The sequence below is a fragment of the Doryrhamphus excisus genome, linkage group LG8 (assembly GCF_037039965.1).
Source record: "Doryrhamphus excisus strain RoL-2023G ecotype Guam linkage group LG8, RoL_Dexc_Guam_v1.1, whole genome shotgun sequence".
NCBI classification, from domain to species: Eukaryota; Metazoa; Chordata; class Actinopteri; order Syngnathiformes; family Syngnathidae; genus Doryrhamphus; species Doryrhamphus excisus.
The window spans coordinates 10136769-10153536 of NC_136364.1; the positions used below are offsets into that span (position 1 = coordinate 10136769).

Below are 16768 nucleotides of genomic sequence, written 5' to 3' on the forward strand. Positions count from 1 at the left end.
TCAACGACATCATACATATGGGACAGCACGACACTGTCAAAATACACGTTCTCAGGGTGCGTGTCTTTTCACACATTACACTTACTGAAGTATACTTGTATAGTTGAGGCATAGACATAACAGTCAACACACCAGGCCCAGTTGGTGGCGGTATTGCACTTGACAGCGAGCTGACCGCCATTGACGACAGACGAAGAAGAATACAAACAAACAATGGCAGCGCTAACATCGAGCTTGTGCGATTCCGACGATGCAGAAGCCGCTTTGAGCCCCTGGCCACATATTCATTCCATGTTTGCTTTGCAAAGCACGAAGACGAACGTCCACGTGATGCGTTGTCAGCTTTGTATGCCCAAACTGGTGTACATTTCCGCCTACAAGAACTCCACTTCCAATTTGAAAAAACACCTTCAGGTATGCTGGCACTTTGGTCATGTACTTTACACGTGTTGCCTAACTATGACACATTTTTATATTGTTATTTCTACTCTTAAAAATGGGAAATTGGTTCGTATTCAATACAGAAAGTGAACAAACTGTCTGCTGGGACATGCAGAAGTGGTAGGAGATTGAATAAGATCTGCTTCTTCCTGCTACTTTTTGGACATGTTGACTTGTGTCGCTGTATGTGATGCACTTTGAATGTAACTTTTGTGATAAATTCGACAAATAATTCAAGCCATTGGCATTGCCATATCTCTCGCACAGAAGAGACCATGGGTACTGTAGATCAGGGGTGTTCAAACTTACTCACATACTGAAAAAAACGAAGGAAGTTGTCTCTATTTCAAGGGAAAACTGCATATCTCAGCTTTGAGATATAGGTGAAAATGCATATTATTGGTACAGACTTGACTCTTAGGTGCTTTTTTGCTTCAGTTTTTGCTGTTCCTAAATCTATCAATTTTTTATGCCGCTTATCCCCACAAACGTTGTGGATATGCTGGAGCCTATCCCAGCTGTCTTTGGGCTAGAAGCCTGGACTGGTCACCAGCCAATTGCAGGACATTTCTAAAATATTATTAAATATATTAATCTCATAGGGCGGCACAGCGGTCGAGTGGTTAGCGCGCAGACCTCACAGCGAGGAGACCAGGGTTCAATTCCACCCTCGGCCATCTCTGTGTGGAATTTGCATGTTCTCTCCGTGCATGAGTGGGTTTTCTCCGGGTACTCCGGTTTCCTCCCACATTCCAAGAACATGTTAGGTTAATTGGCCACTCCAAATTGTCCATGGGTATGAATGTGAGTGAGTTGAGTGTGTATGGTTGTATGGTTGAGTGTGAATGGTTGTTTGTCTATATGTGCCCTGTGATTGGCTGGAGACCAGTCCAGGGTGTACCCCGCCTCTCGCCCCAAGACAGCTGGGATAGGCTCCAGCGATCCTCGTGAGGAAAAAGCGGTAGAAAATGAATGAATGAATGAATGAAATTATGTTCTTAAAATGGGCTGTGAGCTGATAAAAAAACAACAACAAAAAAACGGATGGACGCAGCAACTGGCCTCTGGCCTGCACTTTGGACACCCCTGTTGTAGATACTAGATATTCCAGATACAATAGATTTTAAGCGAATTGATAAAGTCTCATGAATATTATTTTTCATCAACAGAGGATTCACCCCAACGATGTGACCAGGTATACAGAGTTAATCGAGTCCCGCAAGAAGAGAAAGTCTTCCCCTGAGGAACCTCCGATGAAGAATACAAGGGTCACAACTGTTTCTGACTGGGTAATTTAAATGTCATTGTCATTGTGAAGGTAGAAGCCTTCACAAAAGGATAGTTTGGATTAATTTTTTTACATGAACTTGTATGACATCCCCATGATGACGTGCATCAGCGGTGACTTTTTTCCCCTCAATTAGAGTTGTGCTTAGTATTTGGTGTTGGAGAAAGTAGGTCCAACTCGTTGGCTGAAGTCACAAAAGTAAAGCGTTCTCAAAACAATATTTGTTCAAAAGAGTTTTGCTTGGATGATGACTGCTTCGAAGCGTGAGGGCGAGAGTGGTATGGTGGTATGATATGGCAACCAAAGTGGAAAGGATGAAAGAGCTTGGTGTGTGTAGTGCACACTTCAGTGAGGACGATTACCATCCAGGAAAGAGGAAGAAACGTGTTTTGATGAGTTGTGCTGTTCCAGCACCCCAGGTAAGAATGTTACCTTTAGTAGCCACTACAGTCGTACAGCCTATTTTAGAAGCAGTATTAGTGACCATGTGTGCTGAAATTCACAGCCTCTACATAACATAAGTTTATAATGGCTGTCAATGCTAATAATACTCTACAGTACAGGTCAGGTCTGACTTTTCCGTGGAAAAAGATTTGGGATGCAAATGTATTCATCTTTGGGGCGCATATTGTTTTGAGAATCAAAGCGCTTTACTCTTGTGACCTCAGACAGCTACCCGGAACTACTTTCTCCATCACCAAAAGCTGACCAGAGCTCCGCTTATGGGGTGAATTCAGGGAAAAGTCATCATTGATGCACTACAGTTCTGATGGAGATGTTGTACAACTATGTCAAAAAATCCCAACCATGCCTTTTGAAGCAGAGCTATTCAACTACAAATTCTGTTGCTGTATTCGGCAATCAGGCGGTAACATTATATAATGTCATGTAAACAAAATGTATTCCTTGTTTCCCTTTTAGATCTGATTATCTGACATGTACACATTTTTCCTACACAACATAATTTAACCCTAAACTATGCATGTGTGCTTTGCCGCGCTCCCGTATGCATTTTGTTGCATTTCGCCGGTTCAGTTTCCTTGTTCAGTCTCTATGCCAGGGGTCCCCAAACTACGGCCCGCGGGCCGGATCCGGTCCGCCTCCACCTTTGGTCCGGCCCCCTGAGCAACACCAGATAAATACCCCTCTCCCCTCCCAGAAAAAAAATCCTTGACTCACCCCGTCAAATAGAGCGGAACAATGGCGAAAAGATTAGGTAAGAGAAAATTTGATTCAGAATGCAGGGTATTTAACCTGCAGTGGACAAATGATTATGCAAAGAAAAAGCGGTTTGTCTCATCTGTCAAGAGACGGTGGCCGTATTTAAAGAATACAATCTGCGCCGACACTATGAATCCCGTCACAAAGACAGGTATGATAGCTATTTATAGTATGATATTTATTTCATAATTGTGTTGTTAAATATTTCCTGACTTTGTTTTTTCTTTGAAGTCCCCAGAGAGAGTATTTGGTTATTATTTATTTCACAAATAGTATTATTTATTTTATTAATAGTATTATTATTTATTTCCAACTTATTTTTTCCATGAAGATCCCGGAAAGGGTTATTAATATTTGGTTTTGTGTGGCTTTCTGGAAAACAATAAATGTTTATGTTTAGACACCCATGCAATCGTTACATTTTCTGCTACAAACTGACCCCGGCCCCCCATCAGAGCAGGGAAAAGTTATGTGGCCCTCACAGGAAAAAGTTTGGGGACCCCTGCTCTATGCGTTGCATGACACAAATCCTTGACCGTTAAGGCTATGATTGGTTCACTTGTAGTGCGTTATTTCCTGTCTGTATACACCTTCTCAGATGTAGTTGGTTCCACCTGCAATAACAATCACCTTCTCGGTCGCGACGGGAAGCTAACCAGTCGAGGCTATGTCCACATTGACTACGTATACGTTCAAAAACACACTACAAAATGATTTTTGGACAGTCACAAGCCTGGTCAATCAAGCACAGATTGGAATCGATGATTTTCATCGTCTACTGTGCGTTTTTAGGTTTGAGAGAGAAATTGTTTAGAGTTCATCTCGGGACTGCTGTTATCAATATGGTACAAATCACTTTCACAACAAAACAATGAATTGTGGGTTAAATGTTGCCTTCGTGGTCGAAACTACTGTAGGGATTTTAACAAAACTGTTCTGAGGTGTTTTTAATCAGAATGTTAGTTTTATTATTCAATCCATTTTACTAGAGATAATGTCATAAAGGACCAGGACTGTTACACAGTACTTGAGAACAATCACTGGCTAGTCTAACCCCTCTGCGTCTTCCTGTGCACACTCGGTCACTTTGCGCACAAATGCTGCGCGCTCTCGGCAAAAGGCGGCGGTGTTACGCGCACAGAGTCTGCGCAGTCGCGTTCTTCTGGACACGCCGAATCCTTTGGAGCAGAGCGGAGGAAGGAGGGCCGAGCAAGTCGCCATTTTGCGGGTAAACATTTTACATTTTGTGGCAAGATTGCGCTCACGCTTAAGAGCACAGTGGCGCGTCGTGCGCGTTAGTGTTAGCACCGCGGCTAACAAAGAAGCTAGCTGGCGTTTTTGTGTCTGTTCAGCCGGCGCAGCCACGCGACACAAGTACGCGTTCGCGTACGCGCACACACGGTTTATTATTGACGTGTTTACGATGACGTTTGATGTTCGCGCCAAAGTGTCTGTGGCGACTTGAAGTGTTTCTACCAAGAGATAAAGCTGCTGTTTGGTAGCCCACAAAGGCTCGGCAGTGAGACAGCTGATTGGCCGAGACGGATCATGTGACCGGACATAATTTGACTCGCTGGATCTGCTGCAGCTGTACTGTAACTGTAAACTACTCATCTAATGAAGGCAAATTGAATATTCTTTGTTAGAGACGTATTAACTAAACTGTTATACTACTGCTATAGGTTTGTGTGTGGGTACACAGCACAAGCCCCAGTTATGTCCATATTTTGTGTGTTTGTATTAGTACACAGGCCATTTCGTGTTGGAAAGGCTTGCTGAATCCTTTAGGGTGCGTTCACACTTCTCGTTTTTGGGCTGCACCATATGATGTCACCAAACATACATAGCTTCCCGTAGTGCATCCACACACACAAAGGCAATCTCAGTGATCGTTAACCTGTGTAGCTAAACTTAACCCCACATCGCTTTTATAAGCCGACAGCCAAAATAACTAATTGCGTGTAGTTTTCACCGTAATTTCCGGACTATGAGTCACACTGTTTTCCAATTTGGCTGATCACAGGACTTGTAGCCATGCGCATCCTTTATATCTATTTATCAATACATAAACATATATACAACTGAACATGTTTTTAATTCATATTTACAGACATGAACCAAGGAGTGAACATTACCGTCGACAGCCGCGGGAGGGCGCTCTAGGCTTGTGACAACAGTATGCAGTTCCTGTACATTACGTAAAAGACAACCGAGAAAAAATGAACACAAACAAAATGGCCACAAAAAGAAAGTCCTATTGTGCAGATTACAAACTGCAGGTAGTAAAATATGCAGCCGAAAACGGTAAACGAGCAGCAGGACGAAGGTTTGGAGTAAGTGAGAAACTTGTCAGGGACTGGCAAAAAGCAGAGCTTTTTCTTACCACAATGAAGAAAACAAAGAAAGCTAACCGTGGGCTGAAAGCAAGATGGCCACAGCTGGAGGAACGAGTCCACAGATGGGTGCTTGAACAACGTGCTACCGGGAGAATCTTGTCAACGGTGGAGTTACGTCTCCACGCCCTGGTAGTTGCCAAGGAGATGAATATAAATGACTTTGCAGGCGGGCCTTCTTGGTGTTACCGCTTCATGCACCGCAACCGGCTTCCTATCAGAGAGCCACGGACAGCAGACATCCAAGCCAAGATCGACAGTTTCCGCGAGTTCATTGCAAAACAGGTAACTGAACACAACGTGCCACCGGATCGTTTTCTCAACATGGACGTTTGACATCCCCATGGGCCAAAGTGTCGCAAAGAAAGGGCAGAAAAGGGACTGCTGACAACTGGTCATGAGAAAAGTGGTGCTGATAGCATGTTGTGGAAATGGATGGAATTGCTACTGGTGGTCTGGGAAAACCATGCTTGGTCTTGACTTGTCAAACTTACACACCGGAGCAACTTATAGTCGGGAGAATACGGTACTCAAAGCAGGACCAAAACACCGGAATATTTAACGCCACGTTAACATCCTAGCAGGTAAAAATTCAACCACAGGAAAAAAAGTCTTGAAGTGCATGTGACCTGGAAACAGTGTTTTGAGTAACTGCCCTTAAAACAGGCAAGCTAATGAATCACTATCGAACGTTAGATATGAGTGCATAATAACACCACATTTAACAGCTATTATCAGCAAATAGAATGTTCCACTGGAAAACGAGTCAAGTGTAGTTGAACAGCTCTTTTAAGAGATCGATGAAAAAACGATTTGCAGCAACTGTGGAGCCTCAGCACATGGTTAGAGTATTTATCGGTTTACATTGACAATTTTTACCTCACTTTGCATACGTATATTTCCCTGGTAGCGTACTATCTGTCAAATTTGTCGTGTTTTTATTGCAAAACGTCCCAGCTAGCATAGGACCCAGAAGTAATTGTCCTCCGGTTATGATGTCATCAGAGGTTGACTCTGTAATTTAATGCAAACCAACACAGTTACGCTTTTCTTATTGATAACAGCTGCAAAATAACCCCCCATGGAGGAGACAAGGAAAGTTTCAAGTGCCAGAATTTTGATAAAGGTGACACGCTATTGAATTCAAAGAAATAATAACTAAAAAACACAGAGGTGGTGTCCGTGTGGATCTCGCTGCCTCATAGCCCGTCTTTGTCAACAATCTTCAGCAAGACTTCAGTCAAGGTAAAGGGGACTTTAAATCCCCTTTAATTCGTTATTTGTATGCATATGGGGTTGTTTTCTGTTTGTGAAGCTATTTTTAAAGAAGTGTTTTGAGTGTCTGGGATTGAATAATGGGATTTCCATATTTCTTGGGTGAAAAATCACTTGGTTTGAGTCAGACCTTCTGGAACATGTTAATGACCCTAACCAAGTTTCCACTGTATCAGAACCTAGGATGTATCACCATTCTAACTGCAACTGGCAATCTGTTCTCATTGTTGACTTAAAAGGGCTGTTCAAAAGACTCATTTGTGAACGTCACATTAAGAGAACTTGACGCAACGAATAGCAAGCCAAAATGGTCTATCGAGTTATAAAGCTGTTTTCAGTATGGAAGTACAGGCACTACTTCATTGATGTCAAAGGCAACATCATACATATGGATTGTACATTGTGTTCCAGAGTAAAGTGTTCCTTTCCGTTGTAACTCTATTCCAAGGGTATCCACCCTTTTTTCCCCTGAGAGACAGCGTTGTGCTATTATGTGGTATTTTTGTCACTATATACAGACATAATGTCTGCATTGAACAGCTCTGAAAATACTAGGAGTTGAAGCAAATGTTCTTTGAACCCTTGGTGAGCTACTGGTACCTCCTGGGCTACAGGTCGGCGACCCCTGCTCTAATCTCATGAAACCGCTCAACGGCATTGCTAAGCTAAATCCAAATTCTTTGGAATATTTGAGAGTTTCTCAAGGTAACTAATTACTGTACCTGTAATTCTATCACCAATTAAATTACTTTTTGGGTAAAGTAACTGTAACCACTGACTTTTTTTAGTATGTTGTCTAACACTGCCTGGATGTCATGTGTATGATATCTGACCAACAAGTACCGTATTTTTCGGGTATAAGTCACTTTTCATAGTTCACATTTTCATGGTTTAGCCGGTCCTGTGACGTGCTGTCAGGTGCGTCTTATATATTATTAAACACTTGTTGCCTTTGTAAGTTACAGTTGGGTGGTGGTTTTCATTTTTCTATTTGGTTACACTTAGTGGCCGCAATAATTCATTGAGCTGAGATTGTGAGGCAGTCTGGCATACATATTGAATCATATACTTTCTAATACATTTGTCTGTAAGTAATGTGTAACTATAACTATATGACGCCTGTGTGGATTGAGAAATGTCATAATTAGCATGGAGATTGTGGCAGCTGAGTTATTGAATAGGCTTTTTATTGCAGTGGGTTTTTTTTAAACCTTTTTTTGAGCCACGGCATGTTTTTTTAAAGTAAAAAAAAAAAAAATTCCCACTAACCAAAAATGTTACAAAGTGTCACCACGACCTCTCACATGCATCACTAAGTCTATTGGAGGAACGAGGCAATCAGCTACGTGTTGCCACACGGACGAATAATACATGGCTCTGCCAGTCCATGGACACTTGACAATTACATAATATAACATAATAACATAATAATGTTAATTTTAAAAAGTGATATTGGATAATTCCTCAAGGCGTACCATGCAATATCTCGTGGCACAGTGGTTGGAAATCACTGTTTATTGTATCCACATACTTGTGACACATTTCAGTTGCTGTAGCTTTAGTTTGTCTCCTCCTAGGTGTAAACATTGCCCCCTCTTCTGTTCTGAATTTAATGTTGTATGGCGCAGTGCCATGGCATCATAATACCATCAATGTACCAGTAAACGTGACTTATAGTCCAATGTATCCTCGTCATGAAGTTTTTTGATGCGACTCTGGAAAATACTGTGTAATTTATATCTCCCCCTCCCCCCCACCCCACCCCTGGTCCGGACCAGTGTGAACGCACCCTAAAGTACCACTTTCTCCACTTGCCTACAGTCATCTAGCACCGTGCATTCCTGAATTCGGACTATACGCTAGGTTGATGTGATCACAGTGACACGCAAGTCAAGGCGCTGCAGCGGCCGTCATCACTAACCTTGGCATGTATGTTCATGTGTATGTCATCAGAAGATGGGCCCAAAAAGAAAACAAAGTGTGGAACAAAAACGCTTGGCCAGCCGAGTGAGGATGCGTGCGTACAGAGCTCGACAAGCCTTCAAGCGTGCTGCTGCTGCCAACCATTTGTTTTTGCAGAGACTAAACTTTGCTGCTAGTGTGAGTTTTATGTTACACACTATATGGCTCATGAGTTAGATTTTCATCACAGCTGTTGATGTGATCACTGATTTCACGTGTTTCTTTCTATTATGTGACTTGTCAGTATGCTATGAGGGTCATTTATTTCTATTGTTACACCTAGTTGTGAAGGAGGACATTGCTGAAGGACAGTTTGATCTACCCATTACCTAAACAGTCAGAAAAAAACAACTTTTTTTTTGGTCCATGTTCATGTCAAAACACGTCTGCAGTGGACAGTTGCCATGCAGTTGTCATTGTACGTAGTAGGGCTGCATGAAAAATTGTGATCTTCCCGTTCGAAATTTCTAGATGTCGATAATTTTTCAATATTGTACTTATTTGGAAAGTCCCTGTCAATTGTCCTGCTGTCCATTGGACCATTGCAAGTTTCTTAAAAGCAGGCCACAACAATGAGGAGTCTAATGGTGACAATCATATTTATTACACCAGAGAATTGCAGCTTCAATTCTAAGCAAGATAATCGTGCAGCCCTGCTATGTAGGCATACTGTATGTCCACTTCATTAGGTACAGCCGCACAAGCTGTCTCATTCAAGTAGACTGACCCTGCGTGATGCGGGTTTCATTCAGTCGTGCCTTTGCCTCAGGAGCAGGAAGATCTGGTGGGAGGCGACAGCGACTGGATGCCAAGCCGTGCAGACTACGAGGTGGACACCAGCGTGGCAGCCATGTCGACCTCTTGGAATGAGGAAGATGACGACTTCAAGTTGGGAGGAGCCAGGGGGCTTAGGTCCAAGCCCAGGTTCTCCTTCTCTGAGGTCAAACTCCTGCTGGAGGCGGTCAGAGAGAACCGATACATCCTTCTTCGTGAGTAGGACATCAAATAATGACGTCAGTTAGATTGGTATGGTCTTTGTTAGCTAAGGTATACCACCTGGTGGATTTTCTCATACATTTCAATACACAAGTAAAGGACAAATGTAACTAAATAAAGTATTGTTTCTTGGGAAATAAAGGCTTCTTAAAGTTGATTTATTGAAAATTGGTCCATATTGGAGGAGAAGATCACTGTAGATCATTCCCTAAAAGGAATCCAATGTGACATGTTCTCATCCTGTCCTTCAGGGAAGTTTAATCACGGTGTGTCGTCAGAAGCAAAGAAACAGAAGTGGGCTGAGATCACAGATCAGATCAACAACCTGGGACAGAACTACAGAGAGGTGATGTGTTACAGTTTTGATCCATTGTTGACAACACCTTCATGTTCATGCAGTTTGTCATTCCTGTGCACTCCAATTTGAAGACTAGAGAGCCTCTTACTGGATGTCTTGTGCAACATGAAATAAATGGAAAAACAGTTAATTAGTTCCACAACCGGGCGTGATAAATTATTTTTTTGTTAAAAAATATTTTGTAATTTTTTTTGTAATTTATTAGAGCTCCCTTGACATGAAATAACACCCCTATATCACCTTTCCGCCTTTTCCTCCTTTAGTTTTGAGAAAATAAGAAATTAAACACATAAGAATAAAGATGTTCCGGTGCTATTGGAGCTGAGTGGGGGTGGACAGGGAGTGACGTTGGTGGCTCAGAGTTTCGTTTTAGCTTGCCATGGGTTACAGTTTCAAAAGTAGCCCGTGTTAGGGATTGTTGTGCCTGATACTTAAATAAAAGCCTTTTGCTGCGGGAATCAAGTCTAGTGCTTGTGTGTCTCACCTAACATTACTGACGCCTACTGACCAGCAGAGAATACTACATACCATAACCATACCTTAATCATTTAATGCATAAAAAGGCTTTATTTAGGCAAAGATTCATAAAATGTGCTTAAACATGGGTATATATATATATATACAGTGAAGAAAATAAGTATTTGAACACCGTGCTATTTTGCTATTTCTCCCACTTAGAAATCATGGAGGGGTCTGAAATTTTCATCGTAGGTGCATGTCCACTGTGAGAGAGATAAACTAAAAAGAAAAATCCAGAAATCACAATGCATGATTTTTTAACAATTTATTTGTGTGATACAGCTGCTAATAAGTATTTGAACACCTGAGAAAATGAATGTTAATATTTGGTACAGTAGCCTTTGTTTGCTATTACAGAGGTCAAACGTTTCCTGTAGTTTTTCACCAGGTTTGCACACACTGCAGGAGGGATCTTGGCCCACTCCTCCACACAGATCTTCTCTAGATCAGTCAGGTTTCTGGGCTGTCGCTGAGAAACACGGAGTTTGAGCTCCCTCCAAAGATTTTTGATTGGGTTCAGGTCTGGAGACTGGCTGGGCCATGCTAGAACCTTGATATGCTTCTTACGGAGCCACTCCTTGGTTTTCCTGGCTGTGTGCTTCGGGTCGTTGTCGTGTTGGAAGACCCAGCCACGACCCATCTTCAATGCTCTGACAGAGGGAAGGAGGTTGTTCCCCAAAATCTCACAATACACGGCCCCAGTCATCCTCTCTTTAATGCAGTGCACTCGTCCTGTCCCATGTGCAGAAAAACACCCCCAAAGCATGATGCTACCACCCCCATGCTTCACAGTAGGGATGGTGTTCTTCGGATTGTACTCTTCATTCTTCTTCCTCCAAACACGCTTATTGGAATTATGACCAAAAAGTTCTATTTTGGTCTCATCTGACCATAAAACTTTCTCCCATGACTCCTCTGTATCATCCAAATGGTCATATGCAAACTTAAGACGGGCCTTGACATGTGCTGGTTTAAGCAGGGGAACCTTTCGTGCCATGCATGATTTCACATCATGACGTCTTAGTGTATTACCTACAGTAACCTTGGAAACGGTGGTCCCAGCTCTTTTCAGGTCATTGACCAAGTCCTGTCGTGTAGTTCTGGGCTGATTCCTCACCTTTCTTAGAATCATTGAGACCCCACGAGGTGATATCTTGCATGGGGCTCCACTCCGATTGAGATTGACCGTCATGTTTAGCTTCTTCCATTTTCTAATGATAGCTCCAACAGTGGACCTTTTTTCACCAAGCTGCTTGGTAATTGCTCCGTAGCCCTTTCCAGCCTTGTGGAGGTGTACAATTTTGTCTCTGGTGTCTTTGGACAGCTCTTTGGTCTTCGCCATGTTACAAGTTAAAGTCTTACTGATTGTATGGGGTGGACAGGTGTCTTTATGCAGCTAACGACCTCAAACAGGTGCATCTGATTCAGGATGATACATGGAGTGCAGGTGGACTTCTAATGGGCAGACTAACAGGTCTTTCAGGGTCAGAATTCTAGATGATACACAGGTGTTCAAATACTTATTTGCAGCTGTATCACACAAATAAATTGTTAAAAAATCATGCATTGTGATTTCTGGATTTTTCTTTTTAGTTTATCTCTCTCACAGTGGACATGCACCTACGATGAAAATTTCAGACCCCTCCATGATTTCTAAGTGGGAGAAATAGCAAAATAGCAGGGTGTTCAAATACTTATTTTCTTCACTGTATATATATAAGTATTCACTAATAGGACATATTCAACCACAAAACAGCATTCATCTAGTTTTGAAAAAGTGAAGCCAGCAAGGGGGACTGTACTGTAATGTATATTCCACTGATCTGTTTCGGATGTCACATTTGACAACAATTTTTATGTGTTTTTTCTTTTTGTAATAGGTGCGGCAGATCATGAAGAAATGGGCCGACCTTAAGTGCGATGGCAAGCGACGCCTCCTCGCCCTTCACGCACCCAACGGCTCCGCCGATAGGAGACGGAGGAAGTCATCATTGGGCCCCGTGGAGAAGATGGTCCATGAGATCCTGCTCTTGAGTCCCAAAAGAGGTGAGGCACCCTCTTGGCGGTGACGGTCACGTGATCTAGTAACTCATGTCATCAAGTGCTTTGTTGTCAGACGGTATCAGTGACGTGAAATTGGGAGGTGAAGATGAAGATTCAAAGTTATCCATGGAACAAGGAGGCAACATGAGCCCTTCCTACCCATACCCTGCACCCAATAGCACCCTCGCCCTTCCGGGAGGACTTTCCCTGGACTTCTCTCCTCTGTCCTCACCGGAGAAGGAACACAGCGGTAAGTCCACTTCAGAGGCCAAAGCCAAGGGTTTGCCATGTCTCTGCTGAACCTTCAGCACCTTTGTCTGTCTTCTGCTTTTCAGGCGATCCGTTCCATTCGTCATCCGACTTTGACCAGCAGGAAGATGCTGGTAAGGGGTGTGGTTTGGTGGAGGTGGGCCATGATGCACCAAAAGGACCGTTTCATGTATCTTTCTTTTTTTCCCCAGAACCTTCCATGGACTTTGACGACAATGACAATTCCACCTCCACCTTTTCCTACCGGTCCTCCTTCCTCCCGCCCACTGACAACGCGCAGGCCAGTAGCAAGCCAATCCAGACCTACTCCAGAAACCAGAACTACAACGCGACCACCTCAAAGGCTCACGGACCCCCCCTTTTTGAGTCGGACGCCGCCTCGTCTCCCGCTGCACCACTGCCGTCGTACTCTCCCTCAGGCGCTAACGTCCGTGCGAGCACCTCCTCTTCGTCTTCCCCGCTGGCCCCGCCCACCACCTCCTTGGCAGCCAATGGCTCCTCTCAGCCCGCACCCTCCTCTTCCAGCATCCCGCCACCTTCTAATCATCTCTCTTCCTCGCACATCAAGCACGCTCAAGCCTCAGACCCGACCCAGGCGGACCACCTCCCGTCAGGTCACAAGGCACAGTCCCGCGTGGCCCAGCTGGCGTGTCTTAGCGTGCAGCAGCAGCGGGCCACCCGGCATCTGCTCTCCTCGGTGTCTCGCTCGCTGGAGACATTGGCCCAGTCGGTGCAGCTGCTGGTGGAGAGCCAGCAGGAGTTTGTCCAGGAGTCGCTGCTTTTGCAGAGGGAGACGGTAGACATCCTAAAGGACTTTTCCAACACAGCGCTGACCATGATGCGTGACAAGTCCAACAGTGGACAGGCTCGCCATCCATCGGCTTCGAACATCTGAGGAAATTAGATGGTTCTGTGACCGGAGTCCATTCTAGTCCTCTCCTGTTACATGGTGTCGGCAGCAGCAGCCAGACAACAAAGATGGACATGAGCATTTCCGCCACAAAGACAACCACCCTCCTTGATGCCTGTCCTTGTTCAATGCCTTGATGAGCATTGAACTAAGGAGGGACCGTTGTGACGTGACTGGGGTTCTGAGCACCATGCAAAGCCACGCAATGCAGGGGGCCATCTTACCTCATTGTGAGCGACTGTGAGGTTGACTCTTGGACTCGATGTCTTCCTCACAGAGTCTACAGACAGTGAAGGGAGCAGTAAATCATCAAAACATTTTACACTAGTCAAAGATCCTCTGTGTGACAGGAGTGCTGTGTTGTTTTTAAGGACCTACTTCAAAATTGCTAGTCAAAGATCCTCAGTGTTCTGATGTTTTTAAGGACCTTCTGCCAAAAAAAAGTAAATCCTATCCTATGGGATAAGAGTGCTCTGCTGTTTTTAGGAATCTGCTGCAAAAATGTTAGCAAGTACAATTTGAATTGCCCAAGGGGTCTGATGTCCTTCAAGCAGGCCACCCCTTGAATAGCCCTTCTTGACTATGTGAACATTAGCTCTGGATCCCCCTCGTCTCGCCTTTGGCTTTTAACAATGTTATGATGTTTGTCAGAGAGTTTACCATTTCACCCTCTGCTCTTTTGGAATATCGACAGTGCAAAATTGCAGCTCGCCTGATTTCCGAACACATGGCCATTCACCATGATAGTCATCCGGATACTTCTGGTAGTATTTCTTCTTGGAAGCCATTTCCATGCACTCGCATATAATCCACCTGGTACTGGTGGTATATAATGACCGTGGTACTGGATGTGGCCTTGTTTTTTTTCCTTAGAACAATCATTGACAGAGGAGATATTTCAGGAACTTACATCTAAAGGCCTAGTTCGGACATCCCCAAAATGTAAGAAAACTGGTGCTGACCCTGCATATCTGAGGCAGCACAGTACTGTTCATGTGACAGTTCCTGTCACATGTCTGTTATGTTGAGGCGATACCCAGACAAAGAGGGAGGTCAGCCTTTCCCCCACAAAGACAACCTTTGGTCTCCTGCTGGACAGTCCATTATGAGCATTGAACTATGAAGGGACCATTTAGACCCGACTGTCTGGGGGCTGAGTACCAAGCCTTGCTTCGCTGTGAGCGTTGACTCGAGGGCTGCAACTACAGATTATTTTCTCTTATCAATTTAAAATGAAATGTTACCATATTAAATATTTAGTGGTTCGGCAACAATGTCGATCACTGTTTTCCCAAGTCAAAACTCCTGTGTGAATATCTTCTTTTAGGTCTGCTTTCATGGATGACTAAGGAGTTTTAGAAATATTCCCATTTGAAAGGCTGAAATCAGAGGATATTTACATTTTAAATCGAAAAAAATGATTGAATAACAGAATTAAGTGGATAATTAATTGTTGCAGCTCTTTTTGACAGTTTGAATCGTCTTCCTCACCCAATCTGCAAACAATGACACTACAAATATTATACCTACAGAGGTGGGAGGTGCAGTCCGCAATGCCAGGATAGGTTGAGTTAACACCTGATGCTGTTGTGTTGATTGCAGTGTTTTATATATATCAGACATTGTTTCCCTCACGGGATTTCATACAAATTATACATTTCCAGACTAGAAGCTGGTGCAGACATCACCACACATCTAATTATCCGATGGCAGGATGCCATGTCACTGTGTGAAAGGCACAGGCCAACACATGCCACATCTACTGTTATGGCTCTGATTCGCCAATTTCGTGGGGTTTCTGTGCGCAAATGCTTGTTCCAATGAAGGCCGCATGTGTGTGCAACAGAAGACGTGAAACACACTTTCCAGTTAACCAATGATGTTCAGTCAGTGAGTATGATACAATAATATCTGACTGTGATGCTTATAGCAAAGCTAGAATTGCTCGTGTTGGTCTGGAAACTCATTCCAGTACTGTGTTCTACTGTTGATGATGATGTAAAGGTCCAAATACTTCTGTCAGGCGGTCCACTCAGACTGCCCTCTGTTTGCTCCCTCACAATAAAAGTCAGTGGAAACCCCTACATAATACAGATTTACAGTTGGTTATATACCCAAAATGGCTCATTTTACAGAAAAAAAGGTTTTGTAATGCATCTCCTCAATGGTGGGGAGTGTGCTGAAAAGGGGACAAAAACTCTGCAGCCGAGACTTTGACTAGCAATATTACCAGGGAGAGTCCTGCCATGTCAACACACTGAAATATATAGTAAGTGGACAAAGTGGATAAAATGAAAGCAGTGTGCCTTCAGTGGAACTGTGGAGCAGGGATGCAAACTGGAACTAGTAATGTGGCACTTGAGCCAATAAAGAATTTCACAAAAAAAATAACCATCATTCACACTGCTAGTATTACACATATCTAAATTGCCCTAAAATGAAAGGCTAGGTCAGGGGTGTCCAAAATGTGGCTCGTTTGTTTTTTTTATTTTTTTATTTTTTTTTGTATAATGTAATTATACTTAGAATTATTTTATTAGCTATTTCTCGGAATTTTGGATATGATTGGCATAAAAATGTGATATCTGTGTCGGGTTTTTTCAGCTAATAATAATGGCAATACCGCTACAAGCTTGCTTGCTAGCTCAGGATGTCCACGGTTTGATTTTATTTCGAAGTTTTGCCTTTAGATTGAAAATAGGTGTAAGTCATGTTCTTAATAGGATGTCCGCTGACGTTGTGCAAGCTCACCCCGACGAAAGGAGGGCAACCATGAAGCCCGACTGGCACTTTTTAATAGCCCGTAGCTTCATCTCACCTTCACGCTACATAACTGTCAAAGCCCGTAACGGAAACGGCGTGTTTCCGGCCTTCAAAATAAAAGAGACGTACGTCACATCCTGTCGGCCGGCATCGAGAAAAATTCCGAAAAATAGCTTCAATTCGCAATGTCAGTGCTGACTATAAATAGAAAGTAAGACTAAGACATCGCCGTTCAAGGCAATAACGTAGACTTCATCCGCATAAGTAGATACTGTAAGACAGGAGATGTATATATGATGTACATTTGACCATAATTATCACTTATTCAT

At 43.3% G+C, this 16768-nt stretch overlaps 1 protein-coding gene across 9 annotated transcripts; it reads left to right on the top strand.

Annotated features, from left to right (window-relative positions):
- Positions 1-160: 160 nt before the first annotated feature.
- Positions 161-16161, top strand: LOC131134707 (uncharacterized). 9 transcript variants are annotated; one of them, XM_058080261.2, is made up of 10 exons: positions 161-414; positions 1611-1730; positions 4071-4178; positions 8572-8718; positions 9350-9569; positions 9828-9922; positions 12334-12499; positions 12570-12746; positions 12832-12879; positions 12958-16161. In XM_058080261.2, the coding sequence occupies exons 1-10, from the start codon at positions 214-216 to the stop codon at positions 13659-13661; spliced, it is 1986 nt and encodes a 661-aa protein (XP_057936244.2). In that variant the 5' UTR covers positions 161-213; the 3' UTR covers positions 13662-16161. The 9 variants fall into 9 exon arrangements, with proteins under 9 accessions (XP_057936244.2, XP_057936247.2, XP_057936245.2 ...); XM_058080264.2 differs by lacking the exon at positions 8572-8718 and having other exon boundaries at positions 163-414; XM_058080262.2 differs by lacking the exon at positions 4071-4178 and having other exon boundaries at positions 164-414.
- Positions 16162-16768: the final 607 nt, after the last annotated feature.

What these genes read in the sequence shown, in the direction of transcription:
- LOC131134707 (XM_058080260.2), top strand. Translation starts at nt 5,170, where the DNA reads ATGAACACAAACAAAATGGCCACAAAAAGAAAGTCCTATTGTGCAGAT. An exon ending in GCTCTTGAGTCCCAAAAGAG is followed by an intron (nt 12,500 to 12,569) that starts GTGAGGCACCCT and finishes CTTTGTTGTCAG; the next exon opens with ACGGTATCAGTGACGTGAAA. An exon ending in TGACCAGCAGGAAGATGCTG is followed by an intron (nt 12,880 to 12,957) that starts GTAAGGGGTGTG and finishes TTTTTTCCCCAG; the next exon opens with AACCTTCCATGGACTTTGAC.